At 54.6% G+C, this 19,936-nt stretch overlaps 1 protein-coding gene across 1 annotated transcript in view; it reads left to right on the top strand.

The window, feature by feature from the left end:
• RREB1 (ras responsive element binding protein 1) overlaps positions 1-19,936 on the top strand; it is a 132,808-nt gene that overhangs the window by 104,199 nt on the left and 8,673 nt on the right. The window contains 3 exon segments of the mRNA XM_055322939.1: positions 6,642-6,831; positions 7,862-10,760; positions 17,506-17,670. Of these exon segments, the coding sequence (XP_055178914.1) occupies positions 6,642-6,831; positions 7,862-10,760; positions 17,506-17,670 (3,254 nt within the window).

The raw sequence follows: 19,936 nt of genomic DNA, 5'->3' as shown, positions 1-19,936 counted from the left end.
TTTTCCCTGCGTCTTCATTGTTGGCAACGGTGGCCAGGAAACGGGCTAGGCCTGCTGGGGTTTGTTCTAGCAGCGTACAGTGACGGTTAAGTTTGCAGTAGCACCTTGTAGTTTTCTGAGCATTTGTTCTCTGTCACTGATGGTAACTCTAAAGATCCCCCTGTTCCAGATGAGAAGGCAGTCAAGGGTCAGAGAAGGATGGAGAAGAGCTCTCACAGGCCTGTGGCATCGGGCATGCCTAGATCTGAGGTCCTGTCACTTGATTCCCTCTGGATGAAGAAGGCCAGGGAGGGAGCGATTCCTATCTCAGGCCTGTTTGGGAAATTTTGCCCAGCAGGCAATCCAAATACAGATGAAATGAGTTGGCCGGGATCGCACAACCTCCACTTCCCCTCCCACCACCTCTGGTCCCTGAGGCCATCCCACACCACTCCCCGGTTGCCTTTCACAAGGGACACAGAGCCTGCGGTTGACGCTGGTTTAATGCAGCCCTGTGTTTATTGAGCACCTACTATGTGTGAAACTGTCCTAGGTGCCAGAAATGGGTAGGGCTGGAAGGTAAGCCAGAGAATGGAGGAGGAGATAGATGTGTTAGAGAGGAGTGAAGAAAGCTCGGTGTCATTAAAAACTCATGGCTATGAGGGATCCCTGGGTGGCTCAGCGGTTTAGCACCTGCCTTTGGCCCAGGGCGCGACCCTGGAGTCCCGGATCAAGTCCCGCATCGGGCTCCCTGCTTGGAGTCTGCTTCTCCCTCTGCCTCTCTCTCTCTGCATCTCTCATGAATAAATAAATAAAAATTTAAAAAAAAAAAAACAACTCATGGCTATGAGAGAAGTGCGGTCAGCTGTAATTACCATACGATGAGACACCCTCCTCCCTCCCTTTTAGAAAACTGACTTACGACGCCCCTCACACTTGAGTACGCGTAACCAACAGCCTGTGCGCTAAGTGCGGTAGATTCAGGGAGGGTGTTCAGAAAGATGTCTGGGGTACAAGAGAAAACTAAGAGAGCTTTTCCTATCAGGGCACCCGGGTGGCTCGGTCAGTTAAGTGTCTGTCTCCTGATTTCATCTCCGGTCATGATCTCAGGGTCATGGGGTCGAGCCCTGCGTCGGATTCAGGGCTCAGCGCAGAGTCTGCTTCTCCCTCTCCCTCTGCTCCTCCTCCCACATGCACGTTGTCCCTACCGCCCGCCCCGCCGGTCAAATAAATAAATAAAATCTCTCTTTAAAAAAAAAAAAAAAAGAACTTCTCTCATCCTTTAAATTTTCATTTGTATATTGTGTAATGCGCCTGGCCCGTGTATGGAAATACTTAAAATGAACACATTTCTGTGTCAGACAACAAACACATATGGTGTGCGTGCTCAAAAATGTCCTGTTCATCGGGTGCTGTCCGGTTTACCGAGTTTCCAGCCCACTTTCTGGCTCACCTGCTTCCCTTTTGCAGTTAACTGCACGCTGCCAAGACTCAGTGTTGTGTATTCTCAGCCTGTTTATGTCAGTAATACTTGCAGTCATTTCCTATCATTTAATTAAATTTCATAATAAGCCATTGAAGTTCTTTTTATTTTTTTAAAGAATAATCTCTGCGAAACTAAGTTGGGCTGACATGATTATGGTCCAGATTAGACAGGGTATTTCTTTTATTTAGGGGAGGCGAGAAGTCTGAAAACAGTGGAAAGAAATAATGGTTACAAGTCTGGGGTTCTGCTTTCACTTGATGTGCAGAAATCTAAGTTCTTGCTCTGCCTTGAAGAATCTAAAACGGCGGCGGGTGGGGGGGGCACCTGGCTGGCTGAGTGGGTTAAGCGTCTGCCTTTGGCTCAGGTCATGATCTCTAGGTCCTAGGATTGAGCCCCGTGTGGGGTTCCCTGCTCCGCCAGGAGCCTGGCCCTCTCTCTCTGCCCCTCTCCCCTGCTTGTGCGTTCTCTCTCTCTCTCTCTCTCTCTCTCTCTCTCTCTCAAATAAAAACATTTTTTAAAAAAAGAGTCTAAAAGTGGAAATCCACAGTGCTGTATGATGAGCATGATTCATGCGGTGGCAGAGATGAGGAACGAACGTCTCCCCGTGCAGTTAGGCTCCGGCGTTAAGTCCTTGGCGGTCATTCTGTTCTCTAAGGTTGCAGCAGTGCAGAATTAGTGATTATCAAACCGTCGTTTCTAGAGGAAACACAGGGTCAGCTTCCTGCGGGCCTCTGCTTGCATTTTCATCAGCTGATCCATACAGATCCTGGTGTTATGTTTTCTGTTTCAAGAAATCTTACTCTGTGAATAGTGCTGACTCGGGAACAGTGTACCCCCCGCCCCCAGCGCCGAAACCGGTGCCCGGATGAAGCTTGTCCGATGCACATCACAGCCTCTGGTGCTCACGCACACCCCAGGCGGCTCTTCAGTACTATGCTTGGAGGCCGTCCTCAGCCACCAAATCACCAACGAGAGGCACAGAAATGCTGGAAGTATGGCACCAAGTAGACGGCGGGAGGGACACCTTACAGTCTGAGCTGGAGCAGGACGGCAGAGCAGTGTCGCCTTGGTCAGCCGCAGCCGGGAATACACAGGCCTCGGTGGCTCCACTTTGTCACCTTTCTGTGCACGTCCTCAGGTGCACCATGAGTAGGGACAAGGTTTATAGATACGTGGTAGCGAGTTGGCAAATTGACAAATACAGAATCCACCAGTAATGAGGATCGACCCTGCCTGAGGTTAGATAAAGTAGTTAATGTAGGGGGTGACTTTCTTTTGCTGCACGCTGCACCTGAACCTCCTACCTGACTCTGGTCCTTGAGCCCCTCCTCTGCAAGGTGCAGTGAAGCTTTCACAGGGAAAGCTGAGCGGGGACCCAGGGCCGGCTTCCAGGTGTGACTGATCACACGCTCGCTGATGCTTCCTAGTGCTACCTCCCAGGGTTGTCAGGAAGAATGAGTTTAGGTATTTGTTGTGACAGCCCCATATCCGGGACAGCGCCCGGTGCTGGTCTGCAAACATCCTACACAAGATGTATGTAGTCGGTGCCAGCTATTGGAAGGAGCAAGTAGTACAGACTCCAGGTGCAGAGTGCTCGCGAGTGGCAACCCCCTCGGCACCTGCCCTTGCACTTCGTCACTCTCTCTCTCATTCCCGCCTTCCAGGGAAGGCACAGAGCAGCTCCCGTGTTGCGCAGCTTCCCAAACCTCACCTGGCTTGTGGCCAGTACGGGACAGAGGGAAAGAAGCCGGGAGAGAGAATGTCGGAATCCTCTCCGGTTCACAAAGGGCCAGGCCACATGAGGCCACTGGCTTGACCGCCCAGCCTGCCCGGAGTGGCTCACTCTGCCTGCACGTAAACCCCAGCTGGGGGGCCTTCCTGAGCCCTGGGCTCGGTGCCTCCCTCCAACCCCAGACCCCTCTACCTTTTCCCCAGAGAGAGGCTCAGATAGTCTCATAGGTTTGCTGGGGAAACCCAGCTTCGCTTCACCCCTGCCATGGTGACACTTGGGGTAAGGGTTTCCCTTCTGTAGTTTTTATAAATTCACACACACACACACACACTTCTGCTGCAAATAGTGCTTTAGACGTCGTTGAAGCTCAGAAAAAGAGGCAAAAGGTCAGCTCACTCTCATTAGCCATTTATATATATTCTTTAATTTATTCATGAGAGGCAGAGACCCAGGCAGAGGGAGAAGCAGGCTCCCTGTAGGGAGCCCGACGTGGGACTCAATCCCAGATCTCTAGGATCACACCCTGAGCCAAACGCAGATGCTCAACCGCTGAGCCCCCCAGGTATCCCTCCATCTGTAATTAGATGTTTCTCCCTCTTTTTTTTAAGCTGTTTCTCTCTTATATGCATATTAGGAACATTTTAGACATATGCACGAGTAGAGAGCACAGTAATGAACCCCCGTGCTCCCCAGTTTCAGGAATTCCCATCTCACGGCCCGGCCCTTCACATTTCATCTCTTCTCCCATCCCACATAATTCCAAAACGAGTCCCAAGCATCACATTCCACTTACCAATATTTCACTACGTAGCTGTAAAGGAGAGGGGGACTTTTAAAAAAAATGCACAACCAGAAGACGACCACAGCTTAGAAAAGTTAGTAATGATTTCTATCGTCCAGTGTGTGGTCAGTGTTAAATTTCCCCAGTGCAGACGTTCTCCCCAGGGTCAGTGGAGAGCTTCCAGCCGACCGACCGCCGGGGTGGTGATGGGTGGTGATGGGGTAGGGGTGACGACGAGCATGCAGTTGAACTGGAGTCTGGGCGGGGGCAGTGACAGAGCTGCTGTGGGGCCTTGACGTTGCAGCCCCTCCAACAGACAGCAGGGCTCTTGAGCGTGCTCTGGCTGGAAAGAGAAGTTCTCTTGAGAGGCTGCAGCCGTGCTGTGTCCCTCCTTGCCTTTCTCAGGCCTGGGACTCAGCCCTCTGGGTGCTCAGGCCAGGCTTCCCTGTGATTGGGCCACCCCTCCGCCCACCCCCACCCACACCTGAGGGTGCTCTGGGTTCCCTGGGGCCTTCATCCCAGGTAGGGGTCCAAAGACAGTTCCCTCAGAGAGACATGTGTTTGAGTGGCTCGTGGGAACCCAGTGTGCTAAGTTTAATGGAACCACAACGGGAGGGAATCCTAATGGCAAGATGTGGCCGAGGTGGTGCTGGGGACAGAAGAGGTTGGACACACAGTAGGGCCTGGCCTGGCCGGCCTGCCGCAGCACCATAAGGAGAGCAGAGGTGCACAGACTCGGCACGGCGTTCGTCACTAGAGGGAAATGAGCTCCGCTGCTTCGTGGGTGACTTATTATCCCTTTTTTTCCCCCCGAGAAGAATTTCAAAGCAGAGAGTTTCTGCCAAGGTGCCTGCAGTTGTAAATTGGGGTCGGCCGTCCTCCCTGCGCCGAGACCCACGTTTGTTCCCTGCAGAGCCCTGAAAGGACCTGCCTGAGGGGTTTTGTGAGAGCCACGTGCATTGGTATGCACAGGTATTTGGAAAGGTGCGAGGCCCACAGCACCGTCCAACAAAGCCTGCTGTGGTCGTAGAAACACAGAAATGCGTTAGGTCTGCTCTACCCGGTGCCACTGTTGAAATGAGAGGAACGTAACTGGGGAAATTTCAATTAATTTGAATAGTCACATGTGGCTCCAGTGGCCAGTATATCCAGTACCAGTCCAGGGGGTGCTCTTAATACCATAATGATTGGGAGTTGTCGGATGGTTTTCAGTCAGGACCCAGGAGGTGACACTGGTATGAAGAGCGGAGGAAGCATCATAAAATGTCTTCAAGCGCGGTGCCCGGGTGGCTCAATCAGTAGCTCTCAATTTAGGCTCAGATCATGATCTCTGGGTCATGAGATCGAGCCTCACATGAGGCTCTGTGCTGGGCGTGGAGCCTGTTTGAGATTCTCTCTCTCCCTCCCCCTCTAAAAAAAAATTTTTTTTTTTTAAATAACAAAATGCATTTGTTTCACATCTTTGTGGCTCAGGACAGTTAAGGTGCAGGTCGTCTCTGAGGTGGAGAGCGCTGATCTTCAGATGGACTGCATCTGTGGGAGTCTTTCGAGGAAAAGGCAACAGCATCATAACAGGTGTGGGTGGAGGACAAACAGGGTTTATGTTTGATCTTTGCTTCGTGCTAGCTGTGCCACCTCGGCCATGTTGCTTATGATTTTTGAGCCTCGGTGTCCCTGCCTATAAAACAAAAGTCACAAGGGGCACCTGGGTGGCTCAGCGGTTGAGCATCTGCCTTTGGCTCAGGCCGTGATCCCAGAGTCCCAGGATCGAGTCCCACATCGGGCTCCCCGCCGGGAGCCTGCTTCCCCCGCTGCCTGTGTCTCTGCCTCTCTCTGTGTCTCTCATGAATCAGTTAAAAAATAAAAATAAAAATGAAAGGATGCCCACCTGCCTGCGAGGGGCATGGTTGGTGCCCCTGCAGGATGCTTTGCTCTTTAGTGTAGGAGCAATGGTGGTTTTTCAGATCACGATGCTTAATAATATCAGAATTAAATACATAGTCAGTGTCTTGTGCTACTAGTTCGGTTGGAGAACTTGATTATCATTTCATCCTCTTCCTTTCATCCCCGTCAGAGACGGGGGATGCTGTAGAGTGCGTGCAAATGTGTGCTATTTGACTTTTTAAGCACTTATGATAATTAGAATCTGTGCAGCGAAGGGTGGGAGAGACACCTTCGAAATGACCGTCTGTGCTGCGTAATTCAGGTAAGAACAAGTAAGCCTGCAGCAGTGGCCTCAGGTTCCCAGCTGTCTTACCGGACATACCTCCCTGTTCTGTCTGCAAAGATTGCGTATCCAGAAGTTGGTGAAATATAATCTTTTTTTTAAAGGAAGCGTTTTCTCGGTGCTAACCATGAGCAGAGAGGCTTCTTGGTATCCTGTCATTTTTGTTTCAATTGAGATGAAGCAACAAAATACAGTGCGCAGGGATCCCTGGGTGGCTCAGCGGTTTAGCGCCTGCCTTTGGCCCAGGGCGCGATACTGGAGTCCCGGGATTGAATCCCACGTCGGGCTCCCGGCATGGAGCCTGCTTCTCCCTCCTCCCCCCACCCCCCTGTCTATCATAAATAGAATAAATCTTAAAGAAAAAATACAGTGCGCTACTGGACAAGCAGAAACTCTGAGCGGCCCCCTTATATCCTGTCCCGTTTTTTTCTGCCAGATGTGACATTTGCTGCGTTACCTTTCGAACACACCGAGGATTGCTGCGTCACAATGCGCTCGTCCACAAACAACTTCCCAGGGACGCAATGGGAAGGCCTTTCATACAGAACAACCCTTCCATTCCTGCTGGCTTCCATGACTTAGGATTCACTGACTTCTCCTGTAGGAAGTTTCCTCGAATTTCTCAGGTATTTGGCTCGGCCCGTGGACCCGGAAGCCACCTCCGCACGGGCTGAGTAGACCAGACCCCCCACCCCCACCCCAAAACCCTGAGGCTTCCCTTCCTTAAAATGTTGTCAGTTGGGTTTGTCTTTTTTTCATATATAACAACCTTTTTTCTTGAAACTCCGCTCGGTCTTTCAGTCTCCACTGGGTCATTGAGCTGCCGGGTGGGTTTTTATTTTGTGTTGAATTTCTTACTAGCCTGTGTCTGCTTTCCCATTCTTGGGGCGATTGGATTTAAAGTTGTGAATTGCTCACCACCCCTACCCCACCCCTGTCTATCTGAATTGCGTTTGTATTTTTTTAAATATTTCCTTAATAGGCATATTACAGGTAAATATTCCCAGTGCCGGTGTCGCAGTTTATATTAAAGATGTTTGGGGTCATTATTAACCCGAACCATGTTTGTTCTCTGCCTGTAAAACACCTGCCAAAACTACTTGGAAACTACTTTAAAATAAAAAAAAAAAGAGATACAGGGTATCAACAGGGAAACCCTTGAGGCACAGAAGCCTCAAGTTCAGTGAATTATTCCATATGTATAGACACATACCTATTTACCCACATGTATGCACTCACGTGACCCTCCCCCCCTCCTCATGCCCCTGCCCAGGCAACGCCCTTTGTCCCACTATCAAGAAGGTATAGTCACTTCTCCCCTGGTGGAAGGAAGTCCCCATCCCGGTAGTTTTCCAGAACACCATGTTCTGAAAGAGACTTTGTCCTATCTTTGTGCTGTTATTACTTAACCGTGTTTCACTGCTTCTCTGAGATACCCTGGGGTTGATGTCATTCACCAGGCAGGAAGGTGCTTAGGATGCTCTGTGGGTTCCCTGATTGAGTCCGGGGATGGGCGTTAGCAAGCCGGGGGGCGTGGGGAGGCCCAGGCTGGGTGCTGGGGCAACCGGACAGCAGATAGGTTTCTGCCCCTCGGGGGAAGTGATGATTTTTAAATCCTCTCTGTTCCCTTGCTGTTGCCGACCCACTTCCACGCAGGCCTGGTGTGAGACAAACCTACGGAGGTGCATCAGCGAGCAGCACCGGTTCGTCTGCGACACGTGTGACAAGGCGTTCCCCATGCTCTCCTCGCTCGCCCTGCACAGACAGACCCACGTGGCCACGGACCAGGGACGGGAAAGGCTGCCGGCCAAGACCCTGCCGGGGGACGATGCCCTAGACCAGAAGGCCTTCCTGGCCTTGCTGGGCCTGCAGCACACCAAAGACGTCAGGCCTGCCCCCGCCGAGGAGCCCTTGCCAGATGACAACCAAGCAATACAGCTCCAGACACTCAAGTGTCAGCTACCTCAGGACCCCGGCTGCACCAACATTCTGAGTCTGTCTCCTTTTGAAGCTGCTTCCCTGGGCGGCTCTCTCACGGTCCTCCCGGCCACCAAGGAGGGCATGAAGCACCTGTCCTTGCAGCCCTTCCAGAAGGGCTTCATCATCCAGCCCGACAGTAGTATTGTGGTCAAGCCCATCTCTGGCGAGTCCGCCATCGAGCTGGCTGACATCCAGCAGATTCTGAAGATGGCGGCCTCTGCGCCCCCTCAGATCAGTCTTCCACCTCTCTCCAAGGCCCCCGCTGCCCCTCTGCAGGCCATCTTCAAACACATGCCCCCTCTGAAGCCAAAGCCCCTGGTCACCCCGCGGACGGTGGTGGCCACGTCCACGCCCCCGCCGCTCCTCAACGCCCAGCAGGCCTCCCCCGGCTGCATCAGCCCCAGCCTCCCCCCGCCGCCCCTGAAGCTCCTCAAAGGCCCCATGGAGGCGGCCTCCAGCGCCCACCTGCTGCAGTCCCAGGCCGGGGCCCAGCCGGACACGGCCACACAGCTTTTCCTGCAGCAGCCGCGGCTGGAACTGCCGGGCCAGGCTGAGATGAAGACGCAGCTGGAGCAAGACAGCATCATCGAGGCCCTGCTGCCCCTGAGCATGGAGGCCAAGATCAAGCAGGAGATCACGGAGGGGGACCTCAAGGCCATCATGACGGGGCCCGGCAGCAAGAAGGCGCCAGCCATGCGCAAGGTGCTCTACCCCTGCCGCTTCTGCAACCAGGTGTTCGCCTTCTCCGGGGTGCTGCGCGCGCACGTGCGCTCCCACCTGGGCATCTCGCCCTACCAGTGCAACATCTGCGACTACATCGCAGCCGACAAGGCCGCGCTCATCCGCCACCTGCGCACACACAGCGGCGAGCGGCCCTACATCTGCAAGATCTGCCACTACCCCTTCACCGTCAAGGCCAACTGCGAGCGGCACCTGCGTAAGAAGCACCTCAAGGCCACGCGCAAGGACATTGAGAAGAACATCGAGTACGTGACCAGCAGCACCGCCGAGATGGTGGACGCCTTCTGCTCCCCGGACACGGTGTGCCGGCTGTGCGGCGAGGACCTGAAGCACTACCGGGCCCTGCGCATCCACATGCGCACGCACTGCGGCCGCGGCCTGGGCGGCTGCCCCAAGGGCCGCAAGCCCTTCGAGTGCAAGGAGTGCAGCGCCGCCTTCTCGGCCAAGCGCAACTGCATCCACCACATCCTGAAGCAGCACCTGCACGTGCCCGAGCATGACATTGAGAGCTACGTCCTGGCCACCGACGGCCTGAGTCCCGCTGAGGCGACCGCCGAGACCTCAGGGAGGGTGGAGGACGGGGGCGGGCCATTTGGCGATCGCAAGCCACTGGCCGCCTTCCTGGAGCCGCAGAACGGCTTTCTCCACGGGGGCCCCGTGCAGCCCCTGCCGCCCCACGTCTCGGTCAAGCTGGAGCCCGCCAGCAACTTCGCGGTGGACTTCAACGAGCCGCTGGACTTCTCCCAGAAGGGCCTGGCCCTGGTGCAAGTAAAGCAGGAGAGTGCGGCCTTCCTGAGCCCCGCCTCCGCGGCCCCCTATGACTGCTCCATGGAGCCCATTGACCTGTCCATCCCCAAGAACTTGAGGAAAGGAGACAAGGACGCGGGTGGTGCTGGTGAAGCCAAGAAGCCTGAGCAGGAACCGGGGAGTGGCGAGCAGCCGTCCCCCTGCCCTCCGCCGTGCCCTCCGCTGCCAGTGCCCTTGGGGCCCAGTGGGGGCCCAGAGAAGCCCGTGGCCTCTGCAGCCAGCACTCTGGAAGCCCACACTCAGCCCCTGCGGGGCTCTGTTCAGCTGGCCGTCCCCATCTACTCCTCCGCGCTGGTCAACAGCTCCCCCATCTTGGGTGGCTCCACCCTCATCAGCAGCCCGGCGTTGCTGCGGCCCCTGCGCCCCAAGCCCCCCCTGCTCTTGCCAAAGCCCCCCGTGACGGAAGAGCTGCCCCCGCTGGCCTCCATCGCCCAGATCATCTCGTCCGTGTCCTCGGCGCCCACCTTGCTGAAGGCTAAGGTGGCCGACCCGGGGCCCACGAGCGCCGGCAGTCCCAGCACGGCCCCAGACAGCTTAGGAAGCACTGTTCCCAGAGCTGCCACCGCCCCCGCCAACACCGCCGGCCCCAAAGAATCCAGCGACCCGTCCCCTCCTGCCAACAGCCCAGAGGCGGCCTCACCCACCGAGCAGGGGCCTGCGGGCTCATCCAAGAAGAGGGGCCGGAGGAAGGGCATGAGGAGCCGGCCCCGCTCCAGCAGCGGCGGGGTGGACCTGGACTCCAGCGGGGAGTTCGCCAGCATCGAGAAGATGCTGGCCACGACGGACACCAACAAGTTCAGTCCGTTTCTACAGACCACGGAGGACGATGCTCAGGACGAGGTGGCCGGAGCCCCCGCAGACCACAACGGGCCCAGTGACGAAGAGCAGGGCAGCCCTCCGGAAGACAAACTGCTGAGGGTGAAGCGGAACTCCTACGCCAACTGCCTGCAGAAGATCAACTGTCCCCACTGCCCCCGGGTCTTCCCCTGGGCTAGCTCCCTCCAGAGGCACATGCTCACACACACTGGTAAGAGGGCCCGTCAGGCCCTGAGCGCCACTTCCTGGAGGGGAGACTGTGACCTGGCTGGCCAGGGAGCGGGGAGGACAAGGGGCAGGGTGGAAGGCGTGGGACCCTTTTGCCCACAACCCCGTTTCTAGCTCCTCCCTCAGTCTGGGGAGCAGAGGCTTGCCTGCTGGAGAGCTTTCCCCTCGCACCCAGAATCCTGTTCCCACCGTCTCGGCCCTCCAGGGGCTGCTGGTGAAGGCAGGCGCTAAATGTAGGTGTTTGGGGATGAAAACAGTCCGGGGCCCCTTGGGTCACGAACGTCCATCCGTCTCATCCCTTCAGGAGGCGGTAGCAGGATTACTTGGGGACAGGAGGCCAGTTAGGGCAAAAGTAGAACTCGGTAGGAAGGCATCGGCCGCGGTGAACCTGCTGCTTTGGTTGGACAAACTGCCTCCCAGACTCTGCACAGCAGCTTCTAAAATCTCGAACGTTCCGTAACGTGCTTTTGACTCCACGTATTCTTAAAGAGAATGTTGCAAACCTCACAGTTATCTTCTTTCATTGCACTAATGCAATCCCAGCTTCCCGATGATGGGGGAAATCAGTGACAAATAGAATTTTTTTTTTTAAGATTTTATTTATTCTAAAACCATCAGCCATTCTGGAGAAACACACAGATACACCAGTGTATGTTCCAAGGGACACACTTAAATTGCCAAAAATCTATCCCAAAGTATTCTTCAAGTGTTAGTGTGTTGATTTTTTTTTTTTTTAAGAGAAGTTTAAGAGGATGCGTTTTCAGTCATTTTATACCAGGTACTTCCAAATAGTCACATGGCCTTACGCTCCCCTTGTCGTTCTGATTTACTGAGTAGTTACACAGGGTTTCTGTCACTGACCCGAAGGTCAGCCGGGTGAGATCTTTAACCTCTAGGAGATTACCACCCAAGCACTAATGGGTAGTCCCCGAAGCCAAATAGAGAACTGTGTGATACGGGATTGCCAGGTAAAATACTGGATGCTAGTTAAATTTCAGATAAAAAGCAAATAATTTGTAGCGTAGGTGTTTCTCCATCATTTGTCTGAACTTCAAACTGAAGCGTCTTCAGCTGCTAAATCTGACAGCTGTAGTTAGATACGAAGCTTAGGACTGGGAGGGAAAGGTACCGGGAGCTGGGTGTGAGCCTTGCTCTGCACCCAGGTGCGAAGGCTTCGTCCAGAGGGGGCATCACCGCAGAAGCGTCCCGGAAGCCCATGGCAGGCTGTTGCTGCTGACGAGGGAGGGAGGTCGCCAAGCAGCCCCTGGGAAACGGAGGGTGGGGGGCAGGTGGGGGTGCAGGCTGCGGGTGGGGGCTCTCTGAGACTGGTTGCCACAGAGATGCCGCATCTCTCTCTGGGCTGGCGGCGCCTTGAATCCAGGACTCCGGTGGCAGCAGGCCAGGAGCGCCCGTCCACGGGGGACTCGAATATCTAACAGAATTTCTAGATTTGTGAAGTCCCTGCTACGCTTTCAGACTGTCCTTTTCCCTTCACTGGAAACCACGTAAGCCTGGCAGAGGAAAGTGACAGTTTGTGTGGAGAAGGCAGGTCAGAAAAACGAAGCCATCATAACCGGGAGGTGCCCCCACGCGGCGGCGTCTCGCCGCCCTTTTGGGGGGACGCTTGTTTGTCACCTGCAGAGCCTTTGGAGAAGTGAGTACTCGTGTTAGCACTTCTCAGAAAGCAGGTGGCTGGGGGTGACCGTGAGCGGGGCTCTTGCCGCGGCCTCCCCCTGCACCCCCGGCTCAGAGCCCTGTGCACGTTTTCCGTGGGTGAGGCCATCGATTCCTGGCCTTCCTCTCCCTGGCCAACCGCCGGTCTCTCCCAGAGGACAGGGCCGGCCGCGGTTTCCCTTCAGGAGGCCTGCCCGCCTCTTCACTTGCCTGATAGAAGTTCCCACTTGTGAAGGCAGTCGTTGCGGTTGCCTGGCCTTCGGACGCCGGAACGTCGTAGGTGGCGTACGGTCTTGTAGCGTCTGAAGCCGGGCAAGGAAGGCGGGAGGGTGGGATAGGGTGCGATGGGGTGGCTATTGATAGAAAACACGTCGGGCCACTTCTCCATCACCGGTTACTAAACCCTCGGCGGTGGCCGTGCCTGTCACAGCCCCGTCCGCGACGCCCTGGCCGTGACCTGAGGGCGGCCCCAGCCTGGGTAGAGCTAGGCCTTCCCGAACTGTCCCGTGAGGGCGATGCTGTCCACAGCTGGAAGCAAGGAAACGAAGGCTCACAGAGGCCGAGCAACTGGCCCGTAGTCCCGTGGGTCAGGAGTGCTAGCGCGCGAGTTCAAAACCAGGGTCACGTCCCCTGCGGCTGCCCCACGGTTGGGTGTGTGGCTGCTGGTTCTCTGCCGGCAGGTGTCCGGGGCATGCCTGCTTCTGCCTTCGTGACATATCCGGACACGCTCCAGTGCAGAAGATTGGCAAGGGGTTGGAGAGGAGGCGAACTCAGACACAGACCCAACTCCCTGCCATGAGGCCCCGCGGCCTCGAGCCGGTGCTGGCCGCCCGCATAGACGCCGTGTAAGCTGGCGCCCCCTGGGCCTGGTTAACATCCTTTGCTGTCGTTCTCCTTCAGCTTCCGGTGACAGTCCCAGCATCACCTCTGTTAAATAATTTTACAGAGCACTTGGCTGTGCCTGGTGCTGTGTTAGAACATTTTCCATTCATCAAGTGTCACAGCTGGACGGAGCCTGGGAAATCGTCCGACCCACCCCCTCTTCCCACGGACTGGTGTTTTCCTGGTAGACGCTGAGCTGTTGAGGAATCCCCCAGCTGCCTGTGCTTGGGCTCCCTGGCCCTATGACGTGCTCCCTCCAGAAACCTCGGTATAGGACGGAGGCACGCATGTACGCGCACAGAAGCTAAATGGCTCTGAAATGGCCTTGTCAGCAAAAAGCACTCTGCGGAAAAGAGGCTTTTTTTGTCCCCCCGTAGCATTAAAATCTAGCTGTGCGCTAGCCAGAAGCTTCGAGCCGTGTCTGGGGTCAGATGGCCGTTAGGCAGACCGCCTCTTGTGTCTCAGGAGCCCCCCTCCTCCTGACCTGTTAGCAAATGCACAGAATGATCAGAACATCCTAGACGGGCAGCATTAGGGAGACCAGATGTCCCGCATCCAGGGGGCTTGCTGTGGCTGCAGGGGAGGGCCCGTGACTCAGGTTCTGGGGATTATGTCCCAGGTGAAGCCAGGTGTCTATCTGCCGTCCTGCTTCATCAGCCCTGGTGCGCTCTCTGCGTGAGGCTGAGCTCCCTCCTTGCACTCTCCTAGCCTGTGTCCCAGGAGCGGGGCTGGTCCCTGGTTCCTCGCTGCTTCCCCTGCCCCCCGCCTGAATAGTGTTGCCTCCTTGGGAGAGGACAGTCCGCTGTCCCTGCTCTTCCCCCTCACTTAGGCCACAGGCCAAGAGAATACAGAAAACGCAGTTGGCCTGCTTCTCTCCTCCAAATAACAAATCCCAGGTCAGGACTCTCGGATGGCTGAGCACCCTCCCCCCACTCTCCCCCGCCCCCAGCTCTGACGTTTTGGGATACTCCCAGGTGGTGTTTGTGCCTTTTCTTTGCTGACCTGAGGCCCTCCGCACTCACCTGTCCTACCCGCGCTGCTCACAGGTGACCAGCGTCGGAGCTGAAGTCAGTACGACGTGCAAACCTCAGTGTGGAAAGCGCTTTGGACCAAAACCAGTGCAGTTTGGCTACCTCTGACTTTCTGAAGTTGGCAGCCTTGGCCATTTTTGCCCAGCCAGCCCTGCGTGCATCTCTGTGACACACAGGGGAGAGAGAAGCCTTACCCACGAGGGTGGAGGGCCATGGAAAGAAGAAATCTGAGGGTGGGAAGCCCAGTGACGAAACGAGCGCCCGCTGCTCATTCTTCTCCTCGTGAGCCCGGTGCCTGCCAGATGGCATCACGTAGCACACGTTCCTCTCTTTTCCCGACTGCTCTCTGACAGTGAAGCAGGCTAGCCGATGGTTTTCACGGCTCCTGATGGAGGTAGCGGGCGGCCGTAGGTCTCTGGTGAGAAGGAAACTCCTGTGGTTACAGGTGCACTTAGAAACACCCCTGCCAGAGCAGTAACTTGTGGCAGTTACCCAAATCAATGAAATCGTGAGATACTTTCCAGGTAGATCACCAGGGGACAAGTTTTGGGGAAGCCTGTCTGATTCAGAAATGACTGGAAGGGCTCGTGTTTTTTTCTCTGTCTGTGCACTCCAGAGAACACACACCGCTATTCAAAACATCAGACTTGTGTGTCGATTATACGTCAGTAAAAATAAGCGAGTGGGTGAACGAATGCAAAAATGTCAGGCTTCTGCAGCGAGAGGTGAACTTTTAAAGATTCCTGTTCGTTGTCGCTTTGAGAACCTTCATAATGCGATTACGATACTCTGACATCATCGGGTTCTTGTTTGAATTTGGCACACGGATGGGAATTTTCAACATGGGGCCCGAGCCCGGCTGTCCAAACCCAGCTGTAGAAGGGGAGCTGTAAAGTCAGAGCAAACCGTGTATTGGGAAGAAGTAAGGAACCGATTATATGATTTCAAATCCAGAATCCCAACAGTTCCTCATCATCCCAGCTTCTGACTGGTGTCGCTCCCAGCTAGGCCTGGCCTGACTCGGAGAAGCTGTGATAGTTGATGCTTGACGATGAAATATTAAAGTATTTTTCTTACTTAAAATAAAGGCCGAATAATTATGGAAGATTATGTTCAGTGTTTAGTAAAAAGCAAGAGTAATTTGGAGCGTGCCTCTCCGCCCCCCCCCCCAAAATAATCATTATAACAAAACCAGTCTTCATGTAAAAGTGTGATTTGGGTTTTTTTTTTTTTAAGATTTTTATGTATTCATGAGAGACACAGAGAGACAGAGACACAGGCAGAGGGAGACGCAGGCTCCTTGGAGGGAGGTCAATGTGGAACTTGATCCCAGGACCCCGGGATCACGCTCTGAGCTGAAGGCAGACGTTCAGCTGCGGAGCCACCCAGGTGTCCCATGATCTTGTTTTTTTTGTGTCATTTTTATAACTAGCAGAAAACACTGAGCTCTGTGGAAAGCTTTTTTTTTTTTTTTTTTTTAAAGGAAAGCTTTAAAGCAGTGGGCTCTCCACTCCATCCTATAGGTCCCCTGTGAGCCCCTTCAAAGCACACGCCAGGCATCTGAGATTCTCATTCCATGGCCTTTGATGGTTTCGGGCATCTGTATTCTTAAAAAGTTCCACTGGTGATTTTGAAGCATCACCCGGAAGGGTCTTGCAGCTCAGGAGGGAAGGGACATCCCCTTTCCTTGCTTGCTCCCGATGCTGGGATTTGGCAGGGCAGTGATTCTGGGCGTGCTCTGTGTGACTGGTGCCCCCTGGAGTTGTGTGGTGTCGGTGCTAGTTCTTCCTTCCCCTTGTGAGCCAAGGCCCAGGCTCTGGGCCCAGGTGGTCACTTGCAGTGGATGCGTGGGTTGTCCCCTGCACTAGATGGAGCATCCGTTGACAGCCAGCAGGAGGCTGAGGGCCCCTGGGATTGGTGTGTCGAGGGGGCCACGCTGGCTGACTTCACTGCCAGTTCTTGACACATGCACTCGATGGTGGCGGCCCCAGGGTTCCGAGGGACACCTGCCAGGCTGCAGCTCTGAAGTCGTGTTTGTTAGTACACAAAACCTCTTCCCCTGTAAAATCAGAAAGTGGGATCTTAGCACTTGGGGGAAAACAGAAGAATCCAGCGATAGGGTAAATGGCCTTCCCTCTCCTGCATTTCCGCTCACCGGCCCCTTCCCTTGGCCCCCGCTGCTCCTCCCGTCCTCCTTGCCTTTGCTTCTCCCTGCGCGTCCAGCCTCGTGCACACACACACAGGACAAGTTGCAGAGGAGGCTGGCCCACGTTTTGGAAATACTGTGTTTATGGTACAGAAGGAGTCAAGATGGGAGGATAAGACAGGCAAAGCAAAGCCGAGAACCCGTTTCTCAGGAGGTACCCCGTGGTGGAGTTGGCGGGGACGTGGGGGCTGCTCGGCCACTTTTCTTCACAGGCAGGTCTGTGGCCGGGAGCACCTGCTCTAACACAGACTCAGGCCTTTGTCGGGCATGCAGACTGCCAGCAAGGCCGCAGGACGAAGCGGACGGAGAACCCCTAGTGCAAGGAGCGGACCTCCTCTGCGTTGCCTGCTGGGCCCACAGTGAGCTTGGGCAGAGGTCACTCTAGGCCTGTCACCCTGGCATTTCCCTGCTTCCAGTCGGCCGAAGGCAGGCCACATCCACCTCGGCCAGGCAGAGGGTGGTGGCCCCCAGGGACATGCCCGGCTTCAAGATTCCAGTCTGATTTCCCAGCATCTGTAGTGCTTGCCAGAAATTTCCAAGAGGTGGCTTCTCTTCGCAACAGATTGCAGGTGTCTCCTATCCCTTCACTCGCTCTTTTGTTGCCATTGTTAAGATTTTTAATTGCAATACTGTTGTTGTAAACATCTTGGTTTCATTGTTAACTTTTAGCACTTTGAAGACAAAAACCGTCATTGCGTTTCGCTCAGGATAAGGCAAGATATCATTTGAGTTGTTGATGTTACCGGTGTTTTTTTTGTTTTGTTTTGTTTTTGTTTTTTTTTAAAGTGTGTGCGTGCGTGCGTGTGTGGTTTTTTTAAAGGAAGGGGTGGGGGGGGTGGATATGCCAGTTATCCCAGGAGAATGAATGGAAAGCGACTTTTCTTTTTCATTGCAGTAGAAAGCCAGATAAATATATATTTTTTTTCCTGCTTCAGGTCAGAAACCCTTCCCTTGTCAAAAATGCGATGCCTTCTTTTCTACCAAATCTAACTGTGAACGCCACCAGTTGCGCAAACACGGAGTTACCAACTGCTCCCTGAGAAGAAACGGGCTTATCCCCCAGTCAAAAGAGAGTGATGTTGGACCCCATGATAGCACAGGTAGTGCTCCCGGGTGACGGAGAGGAGGGCGACTCAGCTCTGCTAGTGTGGGAGCCAGCTCCGGCCACGTAAGCCTGGCGGGCTGCCTTCCCCATTCCTCTGTAGGACTCGGCAGGCAGGCGGTAGCAGCGGGCCCTGCCGAGGACTGGGAGCGTGCAGCGGGCTGGGGCTGGGGACACGCTGACAGTGCCCCTAGGCCACTCTCCTGAGCCGCTAGGGAAGATCTGCGCGGCCCTCCCTGTGCAGGCCCTCTCTGATCCTGCTGTTTGCCCCCCTGGAGTGGGACACGAGGCTGGGGCGGGGGGTACAGTCCTAGCTCTCGGTAGTAGGATCACCTCTGAAAGGGATATGAAACCTTACTGGCTCGGGGTGTTGTTTTCTCAAAGCCCAGCCTCTGCTGCATCCTACAGAGCAGGGACGGGCTCCCTCCGATGTAGGGTATTTCAGGAAGTCGTGATGCCAGCCCTCCACGGGGAGGGGTATGTGGGGTGGGGGTGTTTTTCTCTTTAGTAACTCTCTTCCCAGTAAAAAAAAAAAAACAAAAAACAAAAACAAAACAAAAAAAACTTTGTCTTGTTTGAAAAAGCACTCTGCATGTCCTTTCTTTAATCACATCTCTGCTTGACCTGAATCCGGGTATTATTCTCATGTGCTGATACGTGCTTCCTTCCTCCAGCCCCTACAGAGCAATTAACGGCTGTTCAGTGCATCTCCTGCCACCTTTTCCCCCCTTACAGCTTCTGTATTCACTCCTGTCCTCTATTCAGTCCATTCCAGCATCTCCCAAATGCCAGGGTTCTGCGCCCTCCCCACCCTCACCCCCCGAGACAGAGCAGAACACCGGCTGCTGCGGGTTACCTACGTACATGACAGTTAGCTGCCGCGGGTTGGCAACAGGTACGGACCCAGTCCTGCAGGCCGTGGAAGCCTGACATTTCCCCATTGCTCAGAGCCGAAGAGGTTCTCCCCAGAGGCGTTTGTCCAGGGGTGTAATTGTGTCTTGCACTTCTCTACCTCGGATTTGGGTGGGGGTGGGAGCCGCGTGGCCTGGGAGCCCCCCTCGTTTCCCCAGCCTCCTGAGTTGCAGGGGGACAGGGGCGCATCTGAATGGGTAGCGCTTCCAGGAAGGAGAATTGATCCGGACCCTCTGCCTTCCCCCTTTAACCCTAGTTAAAGAAACAGGCCCCTGAACTGCCAGGCCCTTTGGGTAAGATCAAGCCCTCTAAGGGTATCAAAACGTAAGCCTGTTTGCGGGCTCCTCCCCACAGCTTCCATCTGGGCATAACTTGCCAGGATCTTTGAGTAAAGAGAGATCGGGAACTTTGCCATGACTTGGATCCCCATGAGCCAGGGATCTGCTGTTCCGTCCCCGGGGACCCCGCAACGATGCTGGCAGGACTCGCACGTGCTGCAGACGGTCGCTCTTAACCTTTAACCGCTGGCCACCGTGTCACCCGAACATTTTCTCGAAGCCCGGTTTAAGAAAGCAGCTGTGTGATTCTAACCCATAGTGATCCCAAGCGAGGGAAAGCAGTGGATAATTGAGGTCAGGGTAGCTGTTGGTTTCCCAAGGTGGGAGGCAAGTAAGAACCTGGTGCCGGATGCACGTTGTGCACTTGAGCCTGCGGACAAACCCAGAGCCCATGCACCCTGCTGACCCCGGGGTGTGGGCAGCCAGCTGCAGGAGCCCCCAGACGCAAAGCTAATCAGGACACACCTCTTAGCTTCAGCTCAGCACCAAATTTTACTCTGCGAATGTATTCATTTTTTAAATTGGCAGCTACATAAGTTCTGTTTTGCCAAATCCCGCTAGACCCCCCACCGTTGCCCTGTCCTGGAGGTTGTGTAGGGTTTCTTTAAGGGACAGAGCCTCTGGAAAAAGAAAATTCACTGCAAGTTGTAATGTGAAACCAGCAAAGAGAAAATAAATGTTCGGTTTTGTTGTGGTCACAATCCATACATGGTAAGAAAGAAGGGGACGAGGGGGTTAGGGATTCCAAGGAGTTTCAGACCCAGGTAAGCATGGCGGGGGCCGTGGGGTGAAACTTGCTTTCGGGGCTCCCTCCCATCAGGTTAAAAGTGAGGCTTTAGCGGAAGACCATAAACAACAAAGGCAGGAAACAGCCAAGGAAGTTCTCGGGTTTTCTTAGGTTTACATACCCAGCTTTCAAGTCCCTAATTTTATAACATAAGTCTGACTTTCTCAGTCCTGTAAGTTCTTAGAGGAAAATGTACCCCAGGTTCCCGACCCCCCACACACAAGGGA

Source organism: Nyctereutes procyonoides, unplaced genomic scaffold, assembly GCF_905146905.1.
Source record: "Nyctereutes procyonoides isolate TBG_1078 unplaced genomic scaffold, NYPRO_anot_genome, whole genome shotgun sequence".
In the NCBI taxonomy this organism is placed as follows: Eukaryota; Metazoa; Chordata; class Mammalia; order Carnivora; family Canidae; genus Nyctereutes; species Nyctereutes procyonoides.
This window is presented reverse-complemented; position numbering and strand designations above follow the sequence as displayed.